We start from the raw sequence: 12,243 nt of genomic DNA, 5'->3' as shown, positions 1-12,243 counted from the left end.
ACTTGCACCACCTGGGGGAGCAGATGCAGTTCTAAATGAAGAAGCTTTGCCAGATGTTTTGGCTGAGAATAGGCACATACTTATTAGGGGCGAAAATACATCAAAAATTCTGAGAATGAGATCAGTTTTGCTTAAAGCTTTTAGGTAATTACAATAAATTAATTTGTATTTATTATTGCATACTTAATAAATCTTACTTTCCAAGAGACCATTACTATGACAGGGGTTACTGTGAAGTTACTCCTCCCTCAATAGTGCAAACAATGTGTGAAGGAGGTTCAACATTGTTTAAGTTAGATTATTTTGGGTAAATTTTAGTAATGTATGTCACAGTGGCATTGAAATTATAAATGAGAATTTTAGGGAAGAAGCTTATCTCACTCAAAGTTCACAGCTTTATCTTGAAACCTGTCTACCTTCCATGGGTGATGTTTATTGTATTGCAGAAAGTTTTAGAGCCGAACAGAGCAGAACCAGAAGACATTTAGCAGAGTAAATTAAGTTGTATACTATAATATATTGTAAAATAATGAATGTCTTTTGTTTAAGATATTCTCATGTAGAAGCAGAGTGCCCCTTTATAACGTTCAATGATCTTCTGGATCGTTTAGAGGATTTAATTTGTGATGTTGTAGATAGGGTTCTAAAGTCTCCCTTGGGGGAAGTTGTGTATGAACTTAATCCAAATTTCCAGGTTCCTACTCGACCGTTCCTTAGAATGGATTATTCAGAAGCAATAGTGTATCTAAAAAAAAACAACATAACTAAAGACGACGGAAGCTTTTATGAATTCGGCGAGGTATTTATAAAATTTTCTGGTCATGAATGAATTTTGTTGTTAAGAAGTTTATAAGTCAATATTATACATCTCAAATATATTATTTTCGTTTTCATGGGTTTGAATATAAGTAGATGTAGTGTAACAAATTTGTAGGCAGTTTTTTTATAATTACGGGGTATTAATTATTTAGTTATTTTGTTAATCTTTAAGTGAAAAAAGAAATTCATAAGGGCTAATTAAAGTGGAAATATCTATTTTAAAGGCAAAGAGATCCACTAACTTTTATAATGGATATTTCTGATATTGCAATTTATTTTCAGGACATACCAGAAATGCCTGAACGTAAAATGACCGACCAAATAAATCGACCCATCATGCTTTGTCGGTTTCCTGCAGAAATAAAGTCCTTTTATATGCAAAAATGTCCTGAGAACCCAAAGTTGACCGAAAGTGTAGATGTTCTTCTACCAAACGTTGGTGAAATTGTTGGTGGTTCAATGAGGATGTGGAACTTAGAAGAACTTATGGAAGCGTAAGTTTCATTTTCAATGTTCTTTCTCTGAAGGCCTTTATTACTCTTAATATACAGGTATAAAAAGGAAGGGATTGACCCTGCCCCATACTATTGGTACACAGATCAGCGAAAATACGGAACATGTCCTCATGGTGGTTATGGACTTGGGTTGGAAAGATTTGTCTGTTGGCTACTCAACAGATACCATATAAGAGAAGTCTGTTTGTACCCAAGATATCTGAACCATTGTAAACCTTAACTAGTGGAACTGTTTTCTGGGATTTAACGTTGCATTTAATATACTTTTAATATGCATATGTGCTTTAAAATATTGTAATTTTGTTAATTTATGTTGTGGCATGTATTGATAAATGATATTACAGACATTTAGAGTTTTATTTAACAAAAACACAATTTATTAGTTAAAAAGGCAAGAGAAAGTACAAAAACCAGTTCATACACTTAATCGCAATTCATAATTAGTGTTTCGCGGTATCGTAAGTGTTATCAAATAGATAAATAGGTAAATTATTAAGTACAAAATAGATTAACTTATTTTAGAAATAGTCGGTTAAAAACTTTGTGGGCGAAATTTCTACAGGGATCCCTTGAGAAATTAATACATGAAGACATTATAATTTAAATAATAAGGTGTAGATCAGGAAAACTTCGAAATAATTAGTGGTTTTATTAATTAATTTCAGACAGTAAAAAGCTATACGATTCTTTTAAGTAAATTGGCAAAAAGCAAAAAGTACAATTACAGATTTCCTTACATTTATTAATGTTTATATAGCTTCGTATAAATTTAAGAGTAGAATTAGAGAGGGCTTAAGTGTAATTTTCCAGAAAATGAGTTTTTCTTGAAGATATATTTTATGTGTTGCATTTTCATGCCGTATGATGGCTTTACAGAACCATATTTTAAACAATAAGCTTTTACAGAGTCGTCGAAAGATGGCGCTAAGTGTATGTTTAGAACACGACGGCTCCTCCTCTTAGATGCTTTCTACTGAAATTGGATTATTGTTTTTTATGTATTTAAAAAAAATTAAAAGACATTCGAGATCCGCCAGACCAACTTTACAATTAATAATCGTTTACTACTGTTTTATCTTTTCTTTAAATTTGTACACAAGTTGTTATGGCGCATCAATGAAAAGAATTTTATAATTGGAAATTATCGGGATGCACTTTCAATCCCCAATTTAAAAACGTCGTTTTTATTACTTAATAAATCAATTTCTCCTTTATTAAACCATCTGAAAAGATCAAAATGTATAGAAATTGTTGTGGGGCATCAATGAAAATAATTTCATAGGTATTTGGAAATTACCGGGACGCACTTTCAACTCTCAATTTAAAAACGTCGTTTTTATTACTTAATAAATCAATTTCTCCTTTATTAAACCATCTGAAAAGATCAAAATGTATAGAAATTGTTGTGGGGCATCAATGAAAATAATTTCATAGGTATTTGGAAATTACCGGGACGCACTTTCAACTCTCAATTTAAAAACGTCGTTTTTATATCATGATAAATAAATTTCTCCCTTATTAAACGAACTGAAAATACCACAATATTTTTATTTCCCTAGTTGAAAAACGATTGTTGTGCTTAATCTAATGCTTTTAATATTATTCAAAAAATTGAGCTTAATTTTAAAATTATATTAGAGAAAATCGAAATACGATCTAATTAAAAAATTGTACAGTAAAAGTCATCAATGATAATTCAATTAACAAAAGAAGAAAGCTACCTATAATACTATTACAATTAAATTAACTAACGTTTGCAAATATCTTCACCAAGTAGTAAATAAATCTACAAAATAGAGACGGAATCTTGTCAAAGCGTATATTTTATCAAAGGAACAACTACGGATGAGCCAAGACCCATACACAGCTTTCGATTATTCTAAGTCGTGTTTTTGGAATTGATAAAGAATGATAATGTATCCAAAAATCGATGACCAAAGCTATTAAAAATATAAAGCTGTGCATTACTAATCACCAGAGCGAGAGCGTCTTTCTAATTTTTCCTTCCAAAATTTTCAACTTAATTGGCAATTTTCTTTGTGTTATTCACAAAAGCTTTTATTTTGGCTTACCTTTAAAATTAAATTCGCATTTAATTCTAGCATATCTACAACTATAATGGCAGCTCTTTCATATTGCAATTGTAATGAAAATTCGTCCAGCTGAAAACAACATTTGTAATTTTTCTTTAAAACAGGAATACGATCGTAAAAAGCGAGCTTCATATGAGTTCAATGGTGAGGGGGAGGTGTTTTGTTGTACTTTATACACATAATAATAGATACATATTCATTTATAAAAATTGTACTCCCCTTTATATGAAACATAAAATATCATTCTAAATTCACGAAAGATGCTGCTAATATGTTTTGAGAGCGTATCTACCTTATCCATTAACTCCAAATGAGAAGTTTTGATAATCAGTCTACTGATCCATTGTTTGGTAGACGATGCCTTGTAAAATAATTTTATTGTATTTTACTGCACAAATAGATTTGATTACTTCCTTACCGTTCTTTTTACGAGTTCAGCTATAAGACATACTGTAGTTAACTCAGAAATTCTTTGGCATGCCCAGAAAATGAAGCAAAACGCTGTTAAGGGACGACCTTGATGGGTCTATGGTATAGAAAAATTTTAATTCATAGAAAATTATTAATCTCTTTATAAAATGTTTTATTATGGTCGAGAATTTAATGTAGAGATATTCTATTACATGTAATGATACAATTATCAAGTGCGGCATCATCTTTTGATATTACTAGTTTAGGATAGTTTTTAGGGGATATTTTCAGATAAACGTGGTTGAAAAAGTGTGTTCCACATATTCACTAAATTTTGCATTTTTGAGCATTTCGACAAAACGTTTTACCTTACCTGTACAGTTGGTATAATATAATGTAAAGATTCGTATAACTTACGTAAACGATAAATCAATTAGAAAGATTATTGCTGAAATAAATTGTACCACGTAAGCTATTAAAATTGAAATTCCATAAATTGAAGTGAAAAGATCAACCAGATCACAAAGTTGATAGTGTAATTTCATTAGTTTAGTTATTTCAGATGTAACTGAAATATAAAAAATTGTTATTGTACTGATGACTTATGGCGAATATAAGTAAAAGTATAGGCATCGAGTTATTTTGTAATTAGAATCTAAGGAGACTTTTTGATGTTAAATGTACGATTTCGCTTCAATTTGTCAATCAATTAAGGCTCATTGATGTCTCGGGTTCTACAGTTATCGTCAAAAGTTTTTTTTTTTTTCAAAAATCAATATTAATACAATTGGCAATTTTGTCAAAAATTGAAATTATTTACGTACAATTTTTTTGAAAGAGAATGTTACACAGCGCGTGGAACGTGGATCGACATTCCACGCGCCAGCCGTCGCCGTGAAAAGAAGCCAAATAAACCGCTAGGACGCGTTTGTCTGTTCCAGATTGCACCGAACCAGCGCGTGGATTGACAATCCACGCGCCGTGCAACATGGAATGTACACAACGCGTGGAACGTGGATCGACATTCCACGTGCCAGCCGTCGCCGTGAAAAGAAGCCAAATGGCAATCCACGCGCCATGCAAGATGGTCTTTATAGTTCCTCGGGCTTCCATACTAACTTTCTTTAACTTGGAAAGTTGTACAATTTTCAATATTTCTTCTCATACTGTCAAGCCTTTCATTGATGCTTCGAAACATGCAGTATATAAAGAACAATAAACTGTTAAACTGCGATACTAATGTCAACTGCAATACATGTGGAGTATACATAGCAAACCAGTGCAAAATCTTAAACGACTTCGTTCTTTCCGCCGCATTAACTTGATTTCTTATTATCAAAACCAACACAGCAGTTGAATACATTGTAACGTACATCAGTATCTGTACGTAAAAGTATTTCCTGTACGGAAATTTTATTCCGATAGATCGAAACTCGTAATCCAATTTAAAGAATATGTTGTATAAATTCTTTAACTTATTAGGCAGCAAAAGTCCTCCAATATAAACGATCACAAGAAAAGAATTGCTGAGTAGTACAAATAATTGTAATCCAATTTTTGATAGGACGTTTTTTCCATAATACGTTCCTTCAGCAATGATTGCCCCTTCGGAATATGCCAGATCGATAATAGAGAACAAGTAGACTATTAGGTATATCAAAATTATCGCGTTTAAAATTCCACCAGTGTGTACGGTTCGGTAATTTTGCTTTAATTTTAGTGGAAATGTCGGCATCACGCCGGTAATGCAAGATAAATACATCGTCGGTTTTATACTGTCATAGAAGCAACTACATTTCTTCATTATGAAATTTTAGATTTGTGTCAGTCAGGGAGAAATATTTTTATATTCTGGAGGAGCGCTCTGGTGGATATGGGGAATTCACTGAACTGTCTTGGGACTGAATAAAATACAAACCCGTAGGAGGTTTAATTAGACGAACATTTTATTTGCATTAGGTTATTAACTAATTTATAATTTAACGCCGATGCGATAAATTTTTAATCTGGAAAGGATTTCATGTAGGATTTACCGGTATGGGGATGAATACGATTTTAATTTAAACATATATTATCTACCGGGTGTAATGATTTAATAAAATTAAGGGAAAAAAACAGTCGCAATAGAGATTGAGAAAATTTAATTGACAATTAGGTAGAGAGCTTTCTATGTTGACCCAAAGCAATAACATAAGTCTTTGAAAAGGGAAAAAGTTATTTACATCCTAGTTTAAACATTAATTNGGCTTCAATTGCAGTGCTTTTAAGCCGTGAAAGGGCTGGAAGCACTTTCAAGCACCATGTACCAAAACTGTGCCCGACTCTGACATATTTGTGAAATGCGTGTATTTCGTTTGACGTGATTTCTTGGATGTATATAATACATAATTACTTACATTCTTTAAACAATTTGAAATTTTTAAAATCACGATTTAACTTATATTTCTAAAAAATGTTTAAATTTACAATTTTTGCTTTTTACTTGACATCTAAAAAGATAAGGTAATATTTGAATGTGCAAATTTACCATTAGATTGAATCTACATTTTTAATAAAATAAAAATTAGCACATTTTACATGAAGATGTGTTTATTTGCATGAAGTAAGTAAATGTATACTTTGAAAGAAATATTTGTGATTTCGAACTTACATTGTAGTTGCATCTTATTCAGGTGTGTTTGAATTCTCAGAGTCTGACATGTTACTGTCAGAAATTGACTGTCAGGTCTGCTTAGTTTTTTGTTTAATTGCGAAAACGTAACGCTGTGCAACCCCGTAAGGTGGGCTGTAACCCTCTGAATAACTTGCGTCTTCAAAAATGACCTCGTACTCGTCTGCATGCGTTTGTGGCACCTTGTTTACTACTGCTTTATAGAAGCAGGTTGTTTGAGGATAAAGGGCCATGACAACAGTTCCTTGGGGGAACAGGGCACCAGGATCCGTTTCAGGATTTGCTCTCATTAGTGGCAGTGGTACGACTAAACGTTTACTTAAAGTGTGGCGTTTGGTTTGATTTTGTTCTTTAAGGATGTCGTCAACTTCGTATTTGTTGGTAGCGTGATTAAAACTTACTACTTCGGCTACAATCCAATCTTTGCCGTCTCCTTCGCCTACTTTCACAAATGCAGCAACCATGTCCCCCACCTACACAGAAAAAATTTACTTTATAGCACAAGACGTTCAAACTGAGAACGCAAAAAAGTATTGAAAGACAATTAAACTTTCTTAATATTATAACTGTATTATTCAACAAAAGCAGATTTGAGGATGTTGAATTTAGTAGAGAATATAAAAAAATTCAAATGTTACAAACTTTAGCATAGTAATTTGGTTCAGCAGGAATAGCGCCACACAAAGGTGGTGGCTCTTCTCCAATTTTTCCGACAAAGAGAGGCAATGTCTGACCAGAACTAGCCAACATTTTCATACAAGCACCACGTCTAATGGTTTCCTTATTGTCCACATGTCGCGCCTAAAAATTATTTACAAAAGAAAGTTGTATACAATTTTTATAAACGAAAGTACCTGAATTCTGCGTTCATTTTTAATATTTCGAATTTCAATTATCTTCTGCAAGGCTTTTCGTATTACATCTTCCTCTTGTTCTGCATGAGAAACTGCCGTCTTAAGTAAGCCTTTTAACTTCATTTGCTGTTTAAAATGCAAAATTAACATTTTAAAACTAAAATAATTAACTATTTAATGCATTTTATTTGCAGCTATAGGGGAAAACCATGCCCGTGATTAGTTAATTATAAACTTTACAAAACAACGTATCTTTTAGTAAAAAGGGTCAACATTAAGATTTCATGAAAATTTATGACTAAGAAAAGTGTTTAGTATACATTTTTACAGGTATGCAATGAAAATTTTATGATCAAGTAAACTTATTTCTACTTGGCATTGCATGGCAACATGTGACTTTATAAGAATCATTACAAGCAAAATTTTTTTTTACGATCCCAGTAATAATTTATTACTTGAAATTAATAATACAATTAAATGTGCATGCCATTTAAGTAAGGAATGTTACGTATAAAATACGATTCACTTATTTTGTTAGCATATTTGTTGTTATTTCATATTACTATATCACAGGAAAAACCCGCTGAAGATGTTCACGTAAAGCAAAAAAATGAAACCTTTTTAAACGTAACATATTTCCCGAAATTAGATAATGAACAAAGAAAGGTAAATTTTCCATTACTGTTTTGTGTAAGAAAATTGCACATAAATTGAACATTATGGCTTGAACTAGTATAAGCTACATTTACTCATAGACAATGCTGCAGAATTTATTAATTTTCCCATAAAGAGTACTTTTTCTTCAGGAAATGTTCTCACTTGAAATATTGCAAGCAAATCCAATTGAGACGACAACAGAAGAAACAGATGGAAAAGAAACAAATGGGAATAAAATTGAATCAGAAAACATTGTATTTACTTTAAACAAACTACATAAAAGTACTTCATATTTATATCGATTCTAATTTTTTAGAGAGAATATCCAGATTATTGCAAAATATTTGGATATTGTATATATATATTTTGCATGTGTAACTAACAATGTACCAGAATCGCTGACCACTACATAAATTTACTGAAATTTTGTTTGGATTTAGTAAGTTCACCACATTTCAAATGGGTATATGATTTTCTGCAAATAATGTAGTGAAACTTCTCATTTACTTGTTTAAATATTATTATTATTAGTCTCGTAAGATTTATGTAGTAATTTTAGTTATCACAAAACATATTAAAATTTCGTAATGAAATTATAACTAAAATTGAATCTAAAATGTAGACCGAAGTGGAACAGCATTACTTGTTCAAATATTTAATACAAATATCTGTACCTGATAATGATATGAAGTTTTATCATCTTGACTGTTCTGAAATTTTGTGATGGCATTGAGTCCATGTTCACTTTGTTGTCTTTTCTTTTCTATCTCATAAATTAGTCCATGTAAAGCTTTTAAACGTTCTTGTACTTGCTGAGCAGCTATAGCATCAACTGTAAAAGGCATTTTATTCAATTTGATGAGAAGTGTTTGACTAAATTCATTACTAGAACCCAGAAAAGATGAGCAATACCTAAAAACATTTCAATAAAATTGTAATCACTATTGTTTTTATTACGAATCAATAATAACAAATAATAAAGCTGTTAAACAGCCATAAGCACTGGATTACAAACGGTTAGGAAATGTAGCTAGTTATTGAGTTTTTTAAATTAATTTGCTACAACTAAGCAGCATCAAGAGGAGAAAATGTATTTTATGAAAGTGATCAAATATGCACAAACTAATTTTCAAATATATTATTGTATTTAGTCTTCACTTACCTATTTTAGCTGCAACCTTTTTAATTGTTTTTAACAACACATTCAAAATGTATCAAAACAATTAAAACCATATCAAAACGTCAAACATAGATAAGCGTTATGATAAACGTCAAAAGCATCAATAACCATTAAGATCAGTAACAGTAGACTCTATAGAATACAACACCTCGATCGTTTTCTTCTCGAGCGTTTTTGAGTTATCTATGGTATGTGTAGCATAATAAGTAATAGTGAGGTTATAGTCGTCAGCCGCACTGAGTGAAAAAATTAAGAGAAATTAAGAAAATTAATGAAAATGTCTAACGAGACAGCTAAGAGTTCAAGTAAGAATTTGTCATTGTAACTATATCTTTATATTTCAAAAATTTTATTGTAGAAATTCTGTACACTTCTGAAAAATATGGTAGTGACGATAACGGAGATGGGACTGAAGCAAAACCTTTTAAAACTCTTTTAAAAGCAATGAAAGTTGCTGGTTCAGAACCATTTCCATCGTTTTATGTTGATGGAAAAACAGAAGGAGTTAAATTTGAACTTGTAGCAAAATCTCAATTTAAAAAAATTTACAAAATATGGTTAAGAGAGTCTTATAAGGAAGCTGATAAGGGCAAGAAAGAAGAGGAGGACCTACGAAAACGGGAGAAGAATTTAGAAGAGGCAAAGAGAGTGATAATTAAGTTAGATGAAACTTTACCAGAAGCAAAAACAATTAAAATAAATGAAGGTTTGCTATTTTGTAATTTTGAAATACATTGCATCATTACCTTTGAACGCTTATGCTTATGACATAGGTAAATATATTTTAGTTAGATACCAGTGGTGTTCAGAAGTTTATCAGGGAATTCTACTTATTGTAATTTATAATTACAAATATTTTTCAATTACAGGAAATGGATTCAGAGACAAAAGAGTACATATTTATGGTTGGGTTCATCGTTTACGTAGGCAAGGCAAAAATTTAATGTTTATTACATTGAGAGATGGAACAGGATTTTTACAATGTGTTTTGAATGATGAATTATGTCAAACATACAATGCTTTAGTTTTATCAACGGAGTCATCAATTCATCTATATGGTATCATAAAAAAAGTTCCAGATGGAAAACAGGTAAGTTGTATATATTTATATAAGATTATCTTAATTTCTCTCAATTATTTTAGTTGTTATACTATATTTAATGAGTTTAGAAAAATATTCAATTCTAATTCTATTTAAGCATTTGATACGTAGTATATTATTGAGTACAATTATTTGTGTGTTTAATTTCAATTAATAATTTGGTGTTAATAACAGTTTTAACTGTAAGAAATTGTATGTACATATAACATTTAGGCACCTGGTGGACATGAACTTCTTGTGGATTACTGGGAACTTATTGGACTTGCACCACCTGGGGGAGCAGATGCAGTTCTAAATGAAGAAGCTTTGCCAGATGTTTTGGCTGAGAATAGGCACATACTTATTAGGGGCGAAAATACATCAAAAATTCTGAGAATGAGATCAGTTTTGCTTAAAGCTTTTAGGTAATTACAATAAATTAATTTGTATTTATTATTGCATACTTAATAAATCTTACTTTCCAAGAGACCATTACTATGACAGGGGTTACTGTGAAGTTACTCCTCCCTCAATAGTGCAAACAATGTGTGAAGGAGGTTCAACATTGTTTAAGTTAGATTATTTTGGGTAAATATTAGTAATGTATGTCACAGTGGCATTGAAATTATAAATGAGAATTTTAGGGAAGAAGCTTATCTCACTCAAAGTTCACAGCTTTATCTTGAAACCTGTCTACCTTCCATGGGTGATGTTTATTGTATTGCAGAAAGTTTTAGAGCCGAACAGAGCAGAACCAGAAGACATTTAGCAGAGTAAATTAAGTTGTATACTATAATATATTGTAAAATAATGAATGTCTTTTGTTTAAGATATTCTCATGTAGAAGCAGAGTGCCCCTTTATAACGTTCAATGATCTTCTGGATCGTTTAGAGGATTTAATTTGTGATGTTGTAGATAGGGTTCTAAAGTCTCCCTTGGGGGAAGTTGTGTATGAACTTAATCCAAATTTCCAGGTTCCTACTCGACCGTTCCTTAGAATGGATTATTCAGAAGCAATAGTGTATCTAAAAAAAAACAACATAACTAAAGACGACGGAAGCTTTTATGAATTCGGCGAGGTATTTATAAAATTTTCTGGTCATGAATGAATTTTGTTGTTAAGAAGTTTATAAGTCAATATTATACATCTCAAATATATTATTTTCGTTTTCATGGGTTTGAATATAAGTAGATGTAGTGTAACAAATTTGTAGGCAGTTTTTTTATAATTACGGGGTATTAATTATTTAGTTATTTTGTTAATCTTTAAGTGAAAAAAGAAATTCATAAGGGCTAATTAAAGTGGAAATATCTATTTTAAAGGCAAAGAGATCCACTAACTTTTATAATGGATATTTCTGATATTGCAATTTATTTTCAGGACATACCAGAAATGCCTGAACGTAAAATGACCGACCAAATAAATCGACCCATCATGCTTTGTCGGTTTCCTGCAGAAATAAAGTCCTTTTATATGCAAAAATGTCCTGAGAACCCAAAGTTGACCGAAAGTGTAGATGTTCTTCTACCAAACGTTGGTGAAATTGTTGGTGGTTCAATGAGGATGTGGAACTTAGAAGAACTTATGGAAGCGTAAGTTTCATTTTCAATGTTCTTTCTCTGAAGGCCTTTATTACTCTTAATATACAGGTATAAAAAGGAAGGGATTGACCCTGCCCCATACTATTGGTACACAGATCAGCGAAAATACGGAACATGTCCTCATGGTGGTTATGGACTTGGGTTGGAAAGATTTGTCTGTTGGCTACTCAACAGATACCATATAAGAGAAGTCTGTTTGTACCCAAGATATCTGAACCATTGTAAACCTTAACTAGTGGAACTGTTTTCTGGGATTTAACGTTGCATTTAATATACTTTTAATATGCATATGTGCTTTAAAATATTGTAATTTTGTTAATTTATGTTGTGGCATGTATTGATAAATGATATTACAGACA

General features: G+C 31.4%; 3 protein-coding genes and 1 long non-coding RNA gene across 5 annotated transcripts; 3 read left to right on the top strand and 1 right to left on the bottom strand.

Moving 5' to 3' along the window:
- Window positions 1–4: 4 nt before the first annotated feature.
- Window positions 5–1,681, top strand: LOC112905131 (asparagine--tRNA ligase, cytoplasmic-like; the record flags this gene model as incomplete). The annotated part of the gene is made up of 6 exons (XM_025976922.1): window positions 5–144; window positions 206–307; window positions 364–492; window positions 550–799; window positions 1,102–1,313; window positions 1,371–1,681. Coding segments are annotated over 6 exons (1,017 nt in total), but the record flags the coding sequence as incomplete, so codon positions are not given.
- A 4,807-nt stretch (window positions 1,682–6,488) lies between these two features.
- Window positions 6,489–9,293, bottom strand: LOC112905132 (SAGA-associated factor 29-like). 2 transcript variants are annotated; one of them, XM_025976925.1, is made up of 5 exons: window positions 9,183–9,293; window positions 8,695–8,932; window positions 7,364–7,489; window positions 7,152–7,310; window positions 6,489–6,982 (listed from the first exon to the last, which is right to left on the bottom strand). In XM_025976925.1, the coding sequence occupies exons 2-5, from the start codon at window positions 8,863–8,865 to the stop codon at window positions 6,560–6,562; spliced, it is 879 nt and encodes a 292-aa protein (XP_025832710.1). In that variant the 5' UTR covers window positions 8,866–8,932; window positions 9,183–9,293; the 3' UTR covers window positions 6,489–6,559. The 2 variants fall into 2 exon arrangements, with proteins under 2 accessions (XP_025832710.1, XP_025832711.1); XM_025976926.1 differs by having other exon boundaries at window positions 8,695–8,852.
- LOC108739474 lies at window positions 7,503–8,701 on the top strand. The gene is made up of 3 exons (XR_001938158.2): window positions 7,503–8,029; window positions 8,170–8,274; window positions 8,337–8,701. It is a non-coding gene; the product is annotated as an uncharacterized LOC108739474 (long non-coding RNA).
- Window positions 9,294–9,376: 83 nt separating the features above from the next.
- LOC108739471 (asparagine--tRNA ligase, cytoplasmic) lies at window positions 9,377–12,243 on the top strand. The gene is made up of 9 exons (XM_025976924.1): window positions 9,377–9,505; window positions 9,559–9,906; window positions 10,070–10,290; window positions 10,516–10,706; window positions 10,768–10,869; window positions 10,926–11,054; window positions 11,112–11,361; window positions 11,664–11,875; window positions 11,933–12,243. The coding sequence occupies exons 1-9, from the start codon at window positions 9,472–9,474 to the stop codon at window positions 12,114–12,116; spliced, it is 1,671 nt and encodes a 556-aa protein (XP_025832709.1). The 5' UTR covers window positions 9,377–9,471; the 3' UTR covers window positions 12,117–12,243.

This window comes from Agrilus planipennis, unplaced genomic scaffold, assembly GCF_000699045.2.
Source record: "Agrilus planipennis isolate EAB-ADULT unplaced genomic scaffold, Apla_2.0 scaffold208, whole genome shotgun sequence".
Taxonomy (NCBI): Eukaryota; Metazoa; Arthropoda; class Insecta; order Coleoptera; family Buprestidae; genus Agrilus; species Agrilus planipennis.
Note: the sequence above shows the minus strand (reverse complement) of the source record. Positions and strands in the feature narration are given on the sequence as shown.